Genomic DNA, 17,473 nt, shown 5'->3' on the forward strand with positions numbered 1-17,473 from the left:
CCTGATGAAGCTTCTAGAGAGTCTTTTTTATTGTGTTTCGAAGTATTAGTGTAAGATTCAAAAAAGTTAATCATGAAAAAAAAAATTTAGCATATAAAATCCTTCATAAGATCATCATACGACATCAAATTTTTTCTCCATAATGAACTATCTTCAAACTCACATCATCACTGTTTCAAAACACAATGAAAAAGACTTTGTTTGAGTTTCAGAAAATTTCATCGAGCAGGAATAAATAACATTTCATAATCAGAGATTTATATTATAAATTCTTTCGCCAAGATGAACTTTTTGAAACTCAAACTAGTGCCTCAGAACACAATAAAAACAACAATTTTTCGTTCTGCACATTTTGGCCCCTGAAATTCCGGAAATGTGGAAATAGTAACACGTGTTTAAAAAAAAAAAAAAAAAAAAAAAAAACGGCACATTTTATTGAAAATTTCCGGAATATGAGTAACTTTCCTAAATTCCACAACGAATCAGCGATGCACGGTCAAAAATTGAGCCCTTTCCGTTCACTTGTTCATTTAATACAGAAAAAAAAGGGTGAGTTTGCTCAGCCGGTAAGGGTAGAACTACTACATGACCTTAATCCACTCAAATTCCCCTTAAATATCAGAGTAACCGCTGGTGCCTTTTGACGGGGCACAAAAATCGGTAAAAGGATTCGTCGATGCTCGCATCGTTGCTCTTGAGCAAAGATCAGAGGCAGACATTGATCCGAATTACTCTCGTTGATCGGATTGTGGGATGCACGCATCGCTTGAATTCGATTCTCCAGCTCCACGATCGACCCCATCAACTTTAACCAAACTCAACTTCATCCCCTAAAATCCCTTATATTATAATCATTTGCGGTGTGATTTTAGGTTTGAATTTTTCGCTGCACGGTTCAGATCCATTAAAATGGATCAATCTTTAAACTCTTCAAATATTTTTATCACAAAATTTCGTCATCATAATGAATCACAAAACTCAGACGGAAAATTGCTACGGAGAAAGAACTTGAATGTTAACTATCTAGAGATCTGGCGTATCTTTTCCGCAGTTGAAGCTGCATAACATCCCATGTAAACGAAGATCGCTACTTCCTCGCCTTACTTACTCATATATATCAAATAACAAGCAAATATACTGGAGGTTAATGCGTCAAGAGATGAGACTGAGACATCATCGTGTACCGGTTATAACGAGATGATTTGGCAATAAAGTTTCTCACGTAAGGATACAATCCGTAGGCGACTTGTGAAACGATTTTCGAAAACTCCTTGATCTTTGCCGCTCTCGATCAAGAGCCTGCAGCTGTTCACGATCCATTCATTCGCAGCATTCGTCTTGATCGTCAGATACATAAGTTTAGTAGATAAGATACATAAATGTATTTATGTTACTCATAAACGTGCTACCATGAGTAAGAGAGAGATAAAATAGTAGAAAGCAAAGACAGAGTCAAGTTCTCAAGTTTATAAAAACGCTAATCAATTTTTTAAATATTTTCTCTTTCGCGTTTGTTTCAATCATTTTAATATTGAATTCGGTATTGAAGTTCTGCACCAAAAAATAATCCCGTTAACGGAATATAATCCTTGACTTAATTTGATATGTAATAAACGTCTTGAGACCAGGAATCAGCAATTAAGTATTAAAATATCATTCTAACCATCAGTCTTGACGACGAAAAGATAAAGCGAAAATAAGTATATAAACTATCTGAAAAACTACAGCAATTTCTGCATGCAGAATTAATTTTTTGCCAAGGCAATTATAATGTATTTCAAGAAGGACGAAGAAATTTTTTCCATACGTACGTAAAAAGAAGTCGATTTTTGTTCTGAATTAATTTTACTGCGACAGGATTTTTCGAAAAATTACACAACCTCAAGATTAATTCCGTTTTCTTCGGCAAAATAAACAGTGTGAATCAGTTTCTAATTAAACGGCTGAGAATTCAAACAAAAAATAAAATCGCGCACATGTTTCCCTATGAAAACGAATTGCGTAAGCGTATCGTAAGAGTCGGGCGTTACGGCGTCACGCAATAATTGAATTTAATCAAGTATGCATGAGTATGACGCAAAAATAATTGGCACAATGAGAACTCGAACAACAATGCGTAACGGTTCGAACGTGTGTGAACCTGCTTGCCTGTAATCTACCGCAGCTTTGACTTACTACTGCAAGAATAGATCGTATAAATATTAGCGGGGGTCGTTGTCGAGAGAATAAAAACTTCGTACTTATTGAAAAATTTTTAAGATTAGCTTGGATTAGTTTTGAGGCTTGCAAATGGAACAAAATAAAAACAAAAATTTTGTGCTATTTCTGTACAGAAGTTTAGTTGAAAAATTTTGAAATTCACATTTCAAAAAAAGGATATTATCGAAAATTTTTCCTACAAAAATTAGACTCTTGTAAGCCTAGATCTATAGATCTAGAGCTGTAAAAATTGGGCGAAATTAAATCCTTTGCAATACGTACTTTTGAAACTACCTTGTCGAAGAATCGAGCAACGGTACCAGCTCTCCTTGAGATTTTCCGAGCAGTTTTATCCTTGCTCCAAAATATTGTTGACCAAGGAGATGGCGGCTCGGGGGGCGAAGGTGGAGGCAGAACGTAAAGCACAGAGCTTTTCTGCTTCAATAGAATCATCGCGAGGAACAAGAAGAAGAAGATGAAGAAGAAGATGAAGAAGGAGGAGCAGATTTTCACCTAACAGCTGTTCATTCTCGTCAACACTTTCTGCCGCATGTTTCACCGCGTTCGTAAAAACACTCGACGTTTTGATAATAAGAAACCTAGTTATAATGATAACAATAACAATGATTGTGATCATTGCATGACGATAACGATCTTCGTTCAAGTAGTTGCTTCGTGTCCGTCAACTTATTTTCAACTTTTATCTTGAAAACTGCGAGGAATTCCGCGTTTTACAGAAATATAGTGAGAAACGTTATTCGTAGGAAAATTTAAATTTAGAATTTCTGAAATTTATGGCGATGCAAAATTTAGTCACAATGTAACTATCTTTGATCAGGATAATTGTGGAGAATTTCTTGCTGAAATTTAACGCTTATATTAAGACCATTCGAAAGACAGTAAGATTCAGATATGCGTGAAGAAATATTTTTCTCATACGTTTGAATGAAGAGTTGAGATTGAAACAAATTGATTCATTCAAGAAGTACTGTGACATATTACTTTTGAAAAATAGGTTAACGCATTAGCTGTTATACTTGAAAACGAACGTTTATAATGCAATGCGTTTGAAAATGTCACTAATATCACAAAAACTGCAACACATGAGTAGATTAGAAATAAATAGTCCAATTTCAATTCAGTTGTGAAAGGGGTTAAATTGGTAAAACCAATTATAAAGAGACAGTATAACGAACATTAGCAATCAGATACCCGATTATTCTCCTCGGCTCTTTGTCAATCAATATACGACACATCCAAGAGAAAAAGAAGTTTCAAGAACGCGGAAGAAAAAGGCGCGAAAATAGACTCGATTCAAATTCCCCCAAAAAAAAGGAAAAGAAAAATATTCAAGAACCCGCAAGTAAAAGGCGCGAAAACAGACTCGATTCAAATTCCCAAAATTCCGCGGAGAAAACGAAAAAAAAAAAAGAAAAAGATTCAAGAACCCGCAAGAAAATGGCGCGAAAACAGAGTCGATTCAAATTCCCCAAATCCCGTTCCGCAGCTGTTTCTGCACTCGCGACGCGCCTTCCTCGACTGATTCGAGGATTTGAGGACTGACACCCTCAGCAGCCACCCACCAACGAACGTGGCGACCGACTGGAGGCTGTTTCTGGTGCCGCGTTTCGGTGCGTCTTCTTCGGTCTTTCTCGACGGCGGCGCGGCGCAGGCGGCTTTGCTCGGCCAGACCGTGTAAATATATTTGCTCCTCCCGTTTTCTGCACTCTACCGCTTCGGTCAGCCCGCCCCACTGCATTTCGCATGTTTCCGGGTGTCTGTGGTTTCGTCAAAAAAACGTATCGACGTTCGCGATGGCGCCAGAATAAAATTAACCCCCCAAACGGTAACGGTGAAAAAATGTTTCTACTTTGCAAATTCCATCTCTCAGGTACATCATTAAGGTCCTACAGGTTTTAATTTGCTTCGTTTTTTAATAAAGAATCACATGCGTCAGATAAGTTTCAATAAAGTGGTCCAAAATCAGGATAATTAGTCGAGTCAAAAACGTAGGGTGTTTTCTTGTGGCGGGAAATTTAAATTAACTTCGGATGTTTTTTCTACCCCTTACTGCAGTTCTAGGCGTTAGATTGAAATTCGTAACTCTTTAATTTACCGATGCATTTTTTAGTCTGGGCCACGAAATTGACGCAAAATAATGTATTTCCAACAAAAAAAAAAAAGGAAATTCCTGTGATGATATTCTTGTTAAAATACATTCAAGTTATGAATGGCGCGGAACTCGAGTCTCTTGTTTACATTCAATGACGCTCAACGTTGACTGTATACAATACCTACAAACTGTCGATGAAAACGGAAAGGTAAATTAAATGGACAAATAGCGTACTAAAATCGGTCATCAGTCACTGTACATACGACGAAGCGACACGCGCCTGGACTTGGAACATATACCTTATACATACATATACGTGCGCATAGAAAAATTTTAAATGCATGCAAACAGCTGATAGTAACAGAGAGAGAGAGGGGGGGGGGCGTCGAGAGAGCTAGAGAATGATAGATATACAGAGGAAACGGAGTCAACTCTCTTGAGATAGGTATATCGCCATAAAAGGCTAACGTTCGAACTGGTATCTGACAATGCGTAAAGCGATAGATATATCGATAGAGAGCCCTTGATATGTTTTTTAGATCATGCGATGATTAGAGTAATTATTAAATGCGAAAGTAAAATCGTTCTGCAAGTAATTGATTTTACAGTCATCAAAGACTTGCACCGAGCTCGCTTTGTTTGACTTCGAACAATGGTTAATGAGTAATCTCGTGTCATCGCGGTAATTAATAGGAATGTTAGTACAAAATGAGGTTAAAAAACAGACGAGGATCGCGGCTGCACCAACCCATGGTTACCTCAACACTGACGAACACCGGACGATTTATCTCTCTGTCTATTGGCACAAAATGCAAAACTCACCGAACTCTGAGGCGAACTGGTAACGCTGGGGGAACGCTGCACGGTGACCAAAGCCATCCTGTTTTGTCACCAAAGTCACTGTCGATGCACACTCTAACTAAACACTCGCGGGCCTAGAGCCGTACCTTCAAATCTTCACGTAATCGTGCATGTTTCTAAACGTCAGTGAGCATCACGCTCGCGGTCGCCATGTTCAATACACCTCTTTGTAGAATAATATCACTACTGCGCATGCGTCACGTGACGTTTGCGCGCGCAACTTAAATTCACTGCTGATCATGCTGATTTTATACACCGTCGCAGTTCTACCAACGACGCGGCATTTACTTCTTCGATTTATTCCACATCTAATAGAAATCGACTTTTTTTTATCATCCTGAAATATAACGGTAATCGTAAAATAATTTACTGATTTATTTCTGTTTTCGATATTTTATGATGAGATCAATTAAAAGATGTTGAATTTTCGAATTTGAATTTTGAATTTTCAGTCAATGTTTTTGACAACAAAACTTTCGGGAACTGTTTAAATACATCGAAAATAATATCAGCTTACACATATTTATGCATTTAGGTTATTTTCCGGATTTTAAAAGTTAGTGCATCGATTTAATTAATGAGAGATAAAATACGTCAATTTTCCACACGAGATTCAATGTCTTTATAGAATCAAGAGTTGGCACTACCGATTAATTCGGAGCAGTTCAACTGCAAAAACGTTCAAGTCATTCAAGTAACATTACGGCTTACGGATGCTGTGAGCAAGGTGAGCAACACGCAGTGCCTTTGACAAGTAAATCTACATCGAGTTTGTATTTTGATCATATTGCAAGTAATTCAGAGCCCAGAAGTACGGAGATAAGCTGATAAAAATTATCACCGTGAGATAAATAATAATTTATAACTTCAAAGGCAGTCAATTGTCACCGGACTTTGCAGAAATGTCGCTAATTTTTACACCGACTAACCAGATAAGGTTAACCAACGTCGCAGTAGTGCGTATGAAAAAAGCGGGAAAAAGGTTCGAGATCGCCTGTTACAGGAACAAAGTTATATCCTGGAGGACAAAACTGTGAGTTTTACTATTTGCCGAATGTAGTCATATTACGAAATTTTTTTGCATACGAATTGAGTGTTATTAACAGTTCACACGACATAACCTAGCCGTAGTATTTCGTTCGGTGACTCAGATGAGCGTCGAAATTTGTACATCTATCAACCTGTTTACAATTTTACGTTGATACATTATCACGTCACAGCAGAATACTGGTTTTTTATAACTGTGCATTGATTAAATTATTCTGTTTTGGAATGCTTCTTAATCTTTTCATGGTCACCTTCATTTTTCAATTATTCATTCTTGCTACACGGAAAGAAAAAACTAGAGCATAAGGCATTGACGTTGGTCAAGCTACAATAGGAAGTTTTTCTCTTTAAATATTTTTCTGCGCAGTTTCCGTTCATCACAAAGAACGACACCACGGACAATTAGCTCGGCCCATATAGAAAAATCTGTAGAGTCGCTTGGATTAATAGCATGCGCCGTCATGCACTGTAATCGTAATAAGTCGCGTGTGAATCCCACAAATTCTCTTGCATTAAGCTCTAGTTTTTTCTCTCCATGTACCTTCAGCTTGACTTTGTATTGTATGAAATTGTACAGATCAAATTGAAAACAAATTATATCTTTTTGATGAGATTAATTATGTTATATTGAAAAAATTTTTTACAGAGAGAAGGACATAGATGAAGTATTGCAGACGCATACTGTGTTTACGAACGTTTCTAAAGGTCAAGTGGCAAAGAAGGAAGATCTCTTGAAAGCGTTTGGTAAAGATGACCAGACAGAAATATGTAAGGAAATCCTTACCAAGGGAGAGCTACAGGTTTCTGACAAGGAAAGACAATCGGCTCTGGATTCAATGTTCAAGGATATAGCAACGACGGTATCAGACAAATGTGTTAACCCAGAAACTAAGCGCCCGTATCCAATATCGATGATTGAAAAAGCTATGAAAGATGTTCATTTTTCTGTAAAACCTAATCGTAACGCTAAGCAACAGGCTTTGGATGTCATTCCGCAGTTGAAGGCTGTTATGCCGTTGGAAAGGGCACAAATGCGTTTGAGAGTTTTGATATCAGGTAAAGAAGCTCGCAAACTGAGAGAAAAGATTGCCAAACAAGCAACCAAGGTTGAAAATGAAAGTTGGGATGGAGGGAGTTTGAACTTGGTTTGTCTAATCGACCCAGGTCAGTACAGAGAAATTGATGAATTGGTAAGATCAGAAACAAAAGGAACAGGTATCCTGGAACTGATTAACCTAAAGGAAATCACCGAGGGAGACGAGTTACTGGAATGAATAGTTTCAAGATGTAATCTGGAATGTTCCTACGAATGTTAACAAACATGTAAAGCACTGACCCACTAAAAATGCATGGTAAACAGATGGCTGCCCTGATTTGTTGCATTTGAATAAAAAGATAAGACGGGACGAGTCAACGTTTACTTCTCTAGTTCGAAAGTAGCAGCTAACAATTTGCCTAACGATTCTACAGTTGCAAATTGCAGTATGATACTCTCACACAGCGATACAGAATTTGTTCGCCAAATAGTTGAAAATATGGCGCGACACATGGCGGAGAAAACTAATTAGTTTTGTTAAGATTTTAAAAGTATATATTCGCAAATTTCTTATCGTTGTTCAATGCTACCATATATTGTTTATTATACATATTTGTAACTGTTTAACGATCAACAGTGTGAACTACTTACTCCCAGTAACTCCATTATTTATATACATATAGTATCGTCTTGTACTGAATAAAATTACATTTGTCAAATCTATTGTGCTTGTAAATGAAATAAAATATAAGCGCGAATATAGACTCAAACAAATGCAGTGTCTTGAATTGAAAACGAATAACTTGAAGAGATTGTAATAGGTACATACTATTTACAGGTTTATTTTTTAATACGTTATATAATTATTACAGCAAGGACTGTATTCGTATATTCTCAACATTAAAAACAATGATTTATAAAACATCTGTAAATCCTACGTACGTATTTTAATGAAATCATATTTAGTGACATCAATACATCAACTGTTACTTGATGGTCACTGTTGAACTGCGTTTATGCGACGAAAATGCATCAAACAATTTATACAATTCTGAATATTCTTAAAACTACCTTCGTGCGTGTATAATAATTCTAATTCAACATTATTCTGTCTTGATAACAACGACTAATCGGAGATTGATATTTTTCATAGTTCAACGGTCTATCCACTGAACCTGTCCCCATACCCGACATTTAAATCATCAGTACAATCTAAGAATTATCAAAATATTTTCTTAGTCATAGTGTACGATATTAACTTAAATGGTTTTGTGTGTATAACTGGTGCAGTGAAATAGAAATGGCAAATGACGAAAGGATCGTAGAGAAAAATTCTAATTCGAGATTTCATTAAATTAAAATCACGTGTATGGGAACATGTTGAAAAAGTCACAAGTAAACACACTATTGTTTCTCTTCGCTGACTTCGGCGCGTGGTATATAAATGTTTTCAGTGCGTTCATCACACTTTGCCGCTATACGTGATATAGTCAAGAGAAAATCTGACAATCTGTTAAGGTATACCTGAGCTGCGCTATCTAAAGCACCGTCCCTAACCAAAGGTGTCACGCTCCTCTCTGCCCGCTTGCAGATTGTTCTTGCAACATGCAACGAAGCGCACGCTTTGCCACCACCCTGAAATGAAAATGAAAGTTTAAAGCCACCTTCGACACTCTAATCACCAAGTACAAGGTTTGTGTTTCTTACCGGTATTATATAATCTTCTGCTGGGGGCAATTGAGTCGCGTACTCTACAATCCATTCCTCAAGATCTTTGGTATGCTTATCCTCAAATGGCTTTGTTCTACCAGGACTCGACCGTGATATTGCATGATTCAGATCAAACAAAACCATTTGTACTCTCTTTAATTTATCTACGTAAGGATGCTGGACGCTACCGTCACATGCAAACTCTCTCGCGAGGCTTTAACGGACATAAAATGACAATTCAACAATCTATTTAATTATTGGGAACTACATTACTAGCTTTATTGGATTTAAAAGTATAGTGACATTTTTTTACGAACTAACTTGTCCAAATGTCTTTCTATTGTATACACTGAAAATCAGACTTGATAACATTACGATTACTATAAAAGATTTGGACTACTTGGAAACAAGTACAGAAAAATTCTTGAACTCTTGGACAGATTAATATGCTTGAAAATAATGGAATTTCATATTCAAGTCCAAATTTGAATGCACAGAGACAACTTATTGATAATAGATTAAGATTCAGCAATATACGAACCCAATGTAAGAAGAAAGTTCATCAGTTGCCCCAAGTGCATTGAATATTCGGTCATCCTTTGGCTTTGCGTCATTTATATCAATGAAACCGTGACCAGTGTTACTCTCTCTTGAGATTAGCGCTTCCTGGGATGCACTCGACATAACTCTGTTGTTGTGGCTGTGACTTCTGCTGCTATATAATCATATACTCGCGATAACGTGGTAACGAAATTAAAGCAGCATGTCTTGATCTCCAGACAAACGTCGTGTAAAAGCTCAAGACCAAAGTACGGATCCAGTAAGTACGCAACCCTAACCCGTCATCATTGACGTACTACAATGAAGCTATTTTTCCATATTCGAACACCCAACAATTTTGAACATTGCTAATGCTTGCTTCTACGTTTAGAAACACTACCATCAACCTAACCTAACACGTTTCAGTTGATAAAACTTAATTTCAAAGAAAAATAGTGACTGACTTTGAATTAGATGGTTCAGAAATTTTCGTGCGTTAATATCTGAGTATTATGAGACGAGACCAGAAGCTGTTTCGACTGTTCAGTCATGAGTTTTTATCAATAATAAAATTAGTGTTGTAGTTAATTTGAGGTTATGAATGGACTGATTAAGCTCACCAATTTCTAGAAGATGCTTGGACAGTTGCCTTGTATATAATGTTTGATCTTCGCACCGCGATTCTTATAGCATCCATTTCGTAGATTTTTTCGAGATCCTTGTATCCGTAGATTGACTGTTCAACACCTCGTTAAATGCCGGCGGCGTATTTTCATACTCTCGGCTACACACCTGATCGTAATTTTGACTTTTCGGACGTCTTTTCAAAGATGGCTACTTCAAACTAATTCAAAACTAAACGGCCGGGGTTCTCAACTTGGTTTTCCAACTCCCATATAAAATGTTACGTAACAAAATATCTTTTCGCACTTGGTTTTGCGCACTAATCGAGCGCCCAAATTTATTCTAAAAGGGTAAACAATAATTTCGTATTTTGTGGTGCGTAATGACAGAGAAATAAAGCATTTCGAAGTAAGAATAATTCTCGCAAACGGTTATTCATTTGTTTCGGGATTAGAGAATAATTAATTGAATTGTTAAACGTCCTTCGATTTTGGATATATGAAATACGAAGTTAGAAATTTTCACAACTTCAGATGTATTTATACCTAACGTTTTTCAAAAGTCTCAACATTGCTCTAATCTCGTATGAATTATTTGTTCAAATTTTCGCACTGAACCATTCAAAGCGCGATAGAGCGAGAGCGAGTTTTTAGAATGTTTATAACAACGAAAAAAGTTTTGTACGTGCAGACTTGAGGCTAACTTAATGATTTCAGCAAAGTTCTTCACGGCTTGAGAAAAAGCAATCCCTCAATTTAATTCCCACAAAATTTCAAACTAAAGGAAGTCAATTTCGAAACAAAATTAATTCTTTCCGATTCGTCTAACTCCCGAAATTTGAAAAATCTTGATTTGATACATTTTTTCAATTTACTTGAATCAATGATTCGTGACATTGAAAAACCCGTGTCAGAGAGCTTGTGACTTGCAATACGTCACCAAACATGTTGTTTCAGAATTACTCATCTGCTTACACGTGTATATTGGCATGCTACAAATACGATAAAGCACTTACAAAATCGTCATACAACAAAAATGGTTTAATGAATCTGATCTTGAGGAATTCCAAGCAAAAACTAATTAATGCAACGTAAATTCAATGTCAAAACGAACTGGTTTCCATTCCTTTTTAATCTGGATTTTCAAGAATTGGATCGACCCGTTTATCTTGATAATAAACGATTGATTGCACGCGAATACATCTCTCTGTATACATACTAAGTCCAATTGATGCATATAATATGTAAATTACATCAATAAATAAATAAATGATGATCTAATGAGAGAAGAACTAGAGCATCGGAGATACTAAATTGATACTACTGACCTACCAGTAGAAAAGTTATTTTGAGTCAATCCTGAAGGTTGAGTTAGCTATGTTCAGAATTTTAACTCACAGTGTCTATTTCTATTTGCTAGAGGTATAATCAACGTTCATTTGAAATAAAATTAATAACGAATTTTGTTGTTGCAATGAATGCAGAATATTTGGCAGAACAAATGGTCAGAGAAGTACAGGAGAAGTTTATCCTGCATTGGAATTACCGTGGATTTACAAAACTGCCAGAAGTTGTAAAGAATTATGGAGCACACATCCAAGAGATCTATTTAAAATGGAATCGACTCCGCGGCCTGCCGTTGTGGATTGGTGAACTGTCCAACATCACAAACTTGTATCTCCATGGCAACCAGATAGAAGCGTTGCCAGATGAAATCGGAGAAATGATTCAACTTAACACCTTGGACTTGGGACATAACAAACTAAAATCCTTACCTCGTCAAATAGGAAGGCTGGAAAACTTGCAAACTTTAATACTGAATGAAAACTTATTGAAAATTCTACCACACGGTGAGTCTGTGTAAAACTAATCATTCCTTTTTTTAAATCCCAAAATGATTGAACAATTACTGTGTACGATACTCTATTCCAATGTCCACTAGAAATAAGCCAACTGAAAAATCTTGAGACATTGTCTGTGTGTGGGAACCAGTTGATTGCATTACCAGAATGGCTGGGTTCTCTTCCTTGTTTGGAAGAATTAATAGCGGATTGCAATGGCCTTACCGAGTTACCAAATAGACTGACTTTTGCTGCACGCCTTTCAACAATATCTGTTTGTTCCAACAGGTAGGATATTGTATGTTCATACAAGTCATCATAGGTACGAAACACCATCTATAATTTTCACAATTTCCTGGTACGTTGATTTGTAATCGACTATTTTCTAGCTGTATTTTAAGAATTGTCATCTATGCACAGCAGACTGTATCAAAAGAATGTACTATTTTTTTTTTTTTGAAAAATATACTGAAAATATTGTTCAGGATACCGAAAAAGGGCGCCTGTTAAAATGGGAGCTCTTAATTTTAATACTAAGAAGTGCCTCATCGCGATTTTCTACTTTCCATAAGAATAACATGGCAAAAATGGTTCTTGCTCCTTGCGATTTTTATAACTAGATAACGACGCGTCGTACAGAAAATTCATAAACATGTTTTAGTAGGAAATTGAACGTTCTACAAAAAAGGTCTCTTGTCATTTTACGATAAATCTACTCCTTCAAAAGTTATTTGAGGTCCTTTGTTGACGTATGACCTCAAATAACTTTTGAAAGAATAGATTTATCGTAAAATGACAAGAGATCTTTTTTGTAGAACGTTCAATTTCCTACCAAAACATGTACATGAATTTTCTGTACGACGCGTCGTTATCTAGTTATAAAAATCGCAGGGAGCAAGAACCATTTTTGCCATGTTATTCTTATGGAAAGTAGAAAATCCCGATGAGGCACATCTTAAAATTAAAATTAAGAGCTCCCATTTTAACAGGCGCCTTTTTTCGGTATCCTGAACAATATTTTCAGTATATTTTTCAAGAAAAAAAATAGTCCATTTTTTTGATACAGTCTAATGCACAGTGTACTGAAAATCATTAGCTAATTGCTTATAAGTATTTCTTACCATCTACATTAATTTCTGATGTATTTTGGGGTAATCATTACATCCACTTCATTATGTTATACAAGACTATGGTGTCTACAGAACTGTCTCACCTTGTGCAGGTTGCAGTACTTACCGCTGAATGGATTTCTGTCTGCCCCATACATTCAGTTCGATTGTAACCCAATTATAAATTACCTTTCTGTGCCAGTGAGTTATCAGTTGAGTCGTCGTGTTCAGTACTTTCGAGATGCCAGAGATGTTCCGGCTTATAGGTAGATTCAGAAGACATTATGCTTACACATAACATTGACAGATGCCAAATACAACTATTTTTCGAACTTTAATTGCATTATACAGATGTTCTACTGGGACTGTATATAACAAGGACAGTTGCGGGAAAGAATTGAAACTAAGCATAAGGCTTAAGGTAGAGATGCCTAATGATGCTGTCCAGAAGATTAGCATCATAAAACTACCCCGACAACTGCTAATTGTTCATGATATAACGGACAACAATGTTCCATCGCTGTGGGAACTAGCACTACGACAAATTTACTGCACCAGGTGCTTATGCCGTGATGATCTTGTGATAAATTATAGTGTTCTAGTACCGAGTATACTTTGAAACTTTGAAAAGTTCACAGATTATAACCAATTTACACAATATTTTAAGGCAAAGATGGGTGAATAATTGAATTGACCACTACTCATTTCACGTCTCTAGGTTTAAACACACCTTGGAAGTTAATCATTCGACACTAGACGTAAAAGTGAATCGAATCAAACAGAATCTCCGAAGCAACAGCAAAAGCTCCGAGGTTATAGGATACATGAAAAATTTATTGAAAAATGGGCCAGCAAGTATCTGCCTAAGCAACAATTGTCAACAACCAATTTTTACTGAAGCTTGGATCATCGTCAATTCCAATACATGGACCAATTTTCTACAATTGTCAGTTTTCTGCAGTAAAAAGTGAGTAAAAATTATATTTTGCAATTGTAAATATAATAAACTATATATGAATGTTTTTTTCTGATCTTTCAGATGCCTCAGAGAATTTACTGAATTGACTGATGTGCTTGCCACGAATCGGCCATGGTATATTGTATGAAATAAATATAAATTTTTTTTACAAAAAGATAGTATGTTTGACTTGACTGTGTTGATTAACAGATAACTGTAAAAATAGTATAGATCGATCATGAATCTCATTTCAAGAAATTTATTATGTACAAGAGTTTCGGAGAAGCAAATTGATTAAGACGACAATTTAGGCCTAAAAACTATTGGGAAAATACTGGTAGCATTTTGGTTTACTTGGGTTGAGTTTACCAATTCTTTGACTGCTTGTCGAACTTAGGAAGCCAATTAAAATTGACGATTCCTGAGATTGACAACTCACAATTAACGTAAGTTAGTGTAGTTATAGGCTACATCGTACTAGTCAAATATATCACGACTGAGGCAATTGTACTCTTACGCATTAAGTATTCATATTAACCATCTCAAATGGAGACTTGAAAAATTGCCTCCAGAAAAATAGGTAATACCTAGTTACAGTTCCGTGGAATTAAATGCCATCCTAAGCAGTGAAATTGAAATTCATGCTTGACAGACTGGTTGGAATATTTACATTAATGTTATCTCAGTCAGTTTTGAAGGCAAGTCTTATTTCAAAGAAATCATACTTATTGATCAAACAAAGCTAAGCAATCAACAAATCGAGAGCTCTGTCTCTGTCGATGTTACACTTCAACAACGCAGAGGACACCTGCTCTTCTGGAAATCCTAAGTCTCTTAATGTCTGCAAATTTTTATAGTAAAGCTTTGCTTTCTCTAGATCGTAGTCTGTTAAAGCTAATACCTTCTCAGCATCATCGCCGAGCATTCCCAACTCTTCCAAAGATTGAACAGCCAAAAGGTACTCAACTACTTTCTTGTTGTCCCGACCACCTAAGTCACGAATCGCTCGCGCTGCTCTCGACAAAGGAAATCCCATATCACTGAGGTGCTTAGCTAGCTTTTGATCATCCTCGGTGAGATCTGGTAACGGATTGGATAATGTAGAATGAAATGACGTGGAGGAATTAGTAAACTTTGGGGGAGTCACATCTGCATCACAGCTGGGGCTCTCTAGCTCTGGCCAAGGCTTCCAGTTCTAAAGTAAGTACAAAAATCAGTTTTGAATAGTAGGTAAAAATGGTCAGTTGTGCTCTAGTTAGAATATCTAACGAAAAAAGAAAGTTTTTGCCAATTGCCATTTCAGCTTACTCTTAATGTTTAATTTTTAGAAAGCAAATATTTGACCATCTAGAGAATATTAAAAAAGTGTTAAAAAATATGAATGGATTTCATTGAAATGAATTACCTCCATGATTGGCCTCGCCAATTCCCTCTGAAGTTCTTGCACTATGGTAGGAACACTAGGTTGATTCGAGGCGTGTTTGTCGTTCTCAGTATTTTCATCAGCTTCGATGTTCGTATGTTCTTGTTTTCCTTCATTTTGATCAATAGTCAGTTCAGTGAGGATATTCTCCAGCTTAGCAGGTGGAACCCATGGAGATGTTGGCTGCAAAACCTATAGCAGTAGCAAAATATAATATTGGAATATAATAATGGATATCTATTTTGAATTATCAGATATATCATAAATCTGTACTCAAAGATGTTGAACTATGTTTTCTCATTATAAGCAATTAAACAATTATTAAAGAAACTAAAAACTAAAAGGTTGTTTTTCACTGACCTGGGCAAGTTCCTCCATATCATTTATCGTCTTTAATTCCATGTTGTCAAACGGACTGCTAGTATCGTTGTCAAAGTCTGCAAGATCCAGTCCGTTTGATATCGTTATATATTGCAGATCGTTAGCTGATGGAGATAGAGGTTGCGGAGTGAGTATCGTTGTTTCGGGAGCAGGGGCTACCTTAACCGAAGATTGTGTTGCCGTTTCAGGCAATGGTGGCGAAGGTGCTTCTTCTTTTTTCTTTTTTTCATCGAGACGGGTACGTCGTGCAAGAGCCATGGTGTGTCTGGCCTTGCGCCATTCTGTCATCTTAGATTATCGAATGTTTAATTAAACCAGAGATCATCATACTACTAATTAGATGCTAAATTTTCAAACAATCGACATGATAGGTTTCAATATAGCCATAGTTTAATATTAATTTCTTTTTGTATTCAAGTAGTACATTGGTGCTTACCTTTTCGATGACCACTCGTTCTAAACTAAAGTCATACACGTAATTCGACACATCTGGTAATTTATTATTGTAAGCCACTGGCAAGGCAATTTTGCGCGGCGGCTTGTAGGCCTCTGCAATTTTAACGTGAACACCATCCATGTAGGATGCGACAGAATCACATTGTGCTGAAACTGTTGGTCTCGCCATGTTTATTTACAGTTTATAATCTTTGGCCAAGATTATCACCAACTCATCTTTCACGTTATACACTCTCTTAACTCTTATGATGTGTAAAATCTACTATTTATTAAAAATCTAATCAATCTTTGGAGTCCAGAGGAGTATAACCTCACTGAAGAAATATTTATTATGCAAAGTCGATTTTCATAATTACATTACTTTCGATAATATATCATTGTCCATGAATAGACACGGAACTAAACTAACTTTGGTATATTTGTACACTTGAATAAAAACTGTTTATAATTCAGCCTGAATAACCTTGCTCGTTTGAAATTTTTACTTCACTTTAAATTTGACAGTTCATCAGCTGATCGTCAATTGTCCGAAAATTAACCGATGGTGAATCACATGCAAGTCACATGATAAGGTGCTATTTCTGAGTATGAAAAAAACGCAAAAGGTTACAAAGGGATCGCTGATTAGAAAAAGAGAGAGAGCTTGATTATTATCAAGGGCTTATACACATGCGTTGACTGAAGATAGTCTCCATGCATGTGTATCCTTAGAGCATACCGATCATACAGCGGCATGAAGCTTAGACCATATAGAACCTAGAATTGAAACAAATATGGAGGAAGCATCGACGTTGAAAAAGTGTCTCCGAGCCAGTGAGAGAGAGGGACTTACTAACACTACATAGCTTCTCTTTCTACGGCAGGAGCGTACATATCGTAATCGGGCCCCCTAGCATTGCATTGATATAATCCGGATAATATGAATCCATATACACTAGTGGGTCAGGTTATCGGAAGAAACAGTTAATAATATTAATGTTTAGCAGATTTTTAAATGAAATAATATAATTTATAAATGCTGAACGGTTATTTTCGCTGAAAAGTCTAATACACGCATAAAATATTGAAACACGTAAGATATGTTTCTATGGGTGCGTTCCGAAATTAGCTCTCAGTGCTGTTAACAATCTTTTATCTCTTTTGCGCCGGCGGTTTTGTGGGTCGCTTTGCCTCTGT

General features: G+C 36.4%; 5 protein-coding genes across 10 annotated transcripts in view; 2 read left to right on the forward strand and 3 right to left on the reverse strand.

Moving 5' to 3' along the window:
- LOC124410142 (protein phosphatase Slingshot homolog 2) overlaps window positions 1-5,337 on the reverse strand; it is a 166,176-nt gene extending 160,839 nt beyond the window's left edge. For 2 of the 4 annotated variants that reach the window (XM_046888293.1, XM_046888292.1), the window contains exon 1: window positions 5,135-5,337. In XM_046888293.1, the coding sequence (XP_046744249.1) occupies window positions 5,135-5,191 (57 nt within the window). In that variant the 5' untranslated portion in view covers window positions 5,192-5,337. Of the gene's footprint in view, window positions 1-2,481; window positions 2,848-5,134 lie in introns of those variants that run through there. The other 2 variants (XM_046888291.1, XM_046888289.1) reach the window with 1 other exon arrangement.
- Window positions 5,338-5,911: 574 nt separating this feature from the next.
- LOC124410489 (ribosome maturation protein SBDS) lies at window positions 5,912-7,972 on the forward strand. The gene is made up of 2 exons (XM_046888903.1): window positions 5,912-6,206; window positions 6,867-7,972. The coding sequence occupies exons 1-2, from the start codon at window positions 6,076-6,078 to the stop codon at window positions 7,492-7,494; spliced, it is 759 nt and encodes a 252-aa protein (XP_046744859.1). The 5' UTR covers window positions 5,912-6,075; the 3' UTR covers window positions 7,495-7,972.
- A 101-nt stretch (window positions 7,973-8,073) lies between these two features.
- Window positions 8,074-10,354, reverse strand: LOC124410490 (corrinoid adenosyltransferase-like). Of its 2 annotated transcripts, none has more exons than XM_046888906.1 (4): window positions 10,127-10,354; window positions 9,508-9,678; window positions 8,964-9,180; window positions 8,074-8,891 (listed from the first exon to the last, which is right to left on the reverse strand). In XM_046888906.1, exons 1-4 carry the CDS (start codon window positions 10,201-10,203, stop codon window positions 8,661-8,663), a joined length of 696 nt encoding a protein of 231 aa, XP_046744862.1. In that variant the 5' UTR covers window positions 10,204-10,354; the 3' UTR covers window positions 8,074-8,660. The 2 variants fall into 2 exon arrangements, with proteins under 2 accessions (XP_046744862.1, XP_046744861.1); XM_046888905.1 differs by having other exon boundaries at window positions 9,508-9,681; window positions 10,127-10,352.
- Window positions 10,355-10,465: 111 nt separating this feature from the next.
- On the forward strand, window positions 10,466-14,204 carry LOC124410484 (leucine-rich repeat protein soc-2 homolog). Of its 2 annotated transcripts, XM_046888899.1 has the most exons (7): window positions 10,466-10,480; window positions 11,614-11,979; window positions 12,072-12,258; window positions 13,193-13,345; window positions 13,431-13,637; window positions 13,798-14,046; window positions 14,119-14,204. In XM_046888899.1, exons 2-7 carry the CDS (start codon window positions 11,631-11,633, stop codon window positions 14,183-14,185), a joined length of 1,212 nt encoding a protein of 403 aa, XP_046744855.1. In that variant the 5' UTR covers window positions 10,466-10,480; window positions 11,614-11,630; the 3' UTR covers window positions 14,186-14,204. The 2 variants fall into 2 exon arrangements, with proteins under 2 accessions (XP_046744855.1, XP_046744854.1); XM_046888898.1 differs by lacking the exon at window positions 10,466-10,480 and having other exon boundaries at window positions 11,581-11,979.
- Window positions 14,205-14,280: 76 nt separating this feature from the next.
- Window positions 14,281-16,957, reverse strand: LOC124410485 (ubiquitin-associated protein 1). Its single transcript, XM_046888900.1, has 4 exons — window positions 16,278-16,957; window positions 15,821-16,129; window positions 15,443-15,652; window positions 14,281-15,232 (listed from the first exon to the last, which is right to left on the reverse strand). Exons 1-4 carry the CDS (start codon window positions 16,464-16,466, stop codon window positions 14,780-14,782), a joined length of 1,161 nt encoding a protein of 386 aa, XP_046744856.1. The 5' UTR covers window positions 16,467-16,957; the 3' UTR covers window positions 14,281-14,779.
- Window positions 16,958-17,473: the final 516 nt, after the last annotated feature.

Source organism: Diprion similis, chromosome 9 (assembly GCF_021155765.1).
Source record: "Diprion similis isolate iyDipSimi1 chromosome 9, iyDipSimi1.1, whole genome shotgun sequence".
Lineage (NCBI taxonomy): Eukaryota > Metazoa > Arthropoda > Insecta > Hymenoptera > Diprionidae > Diprion > Diprion similis.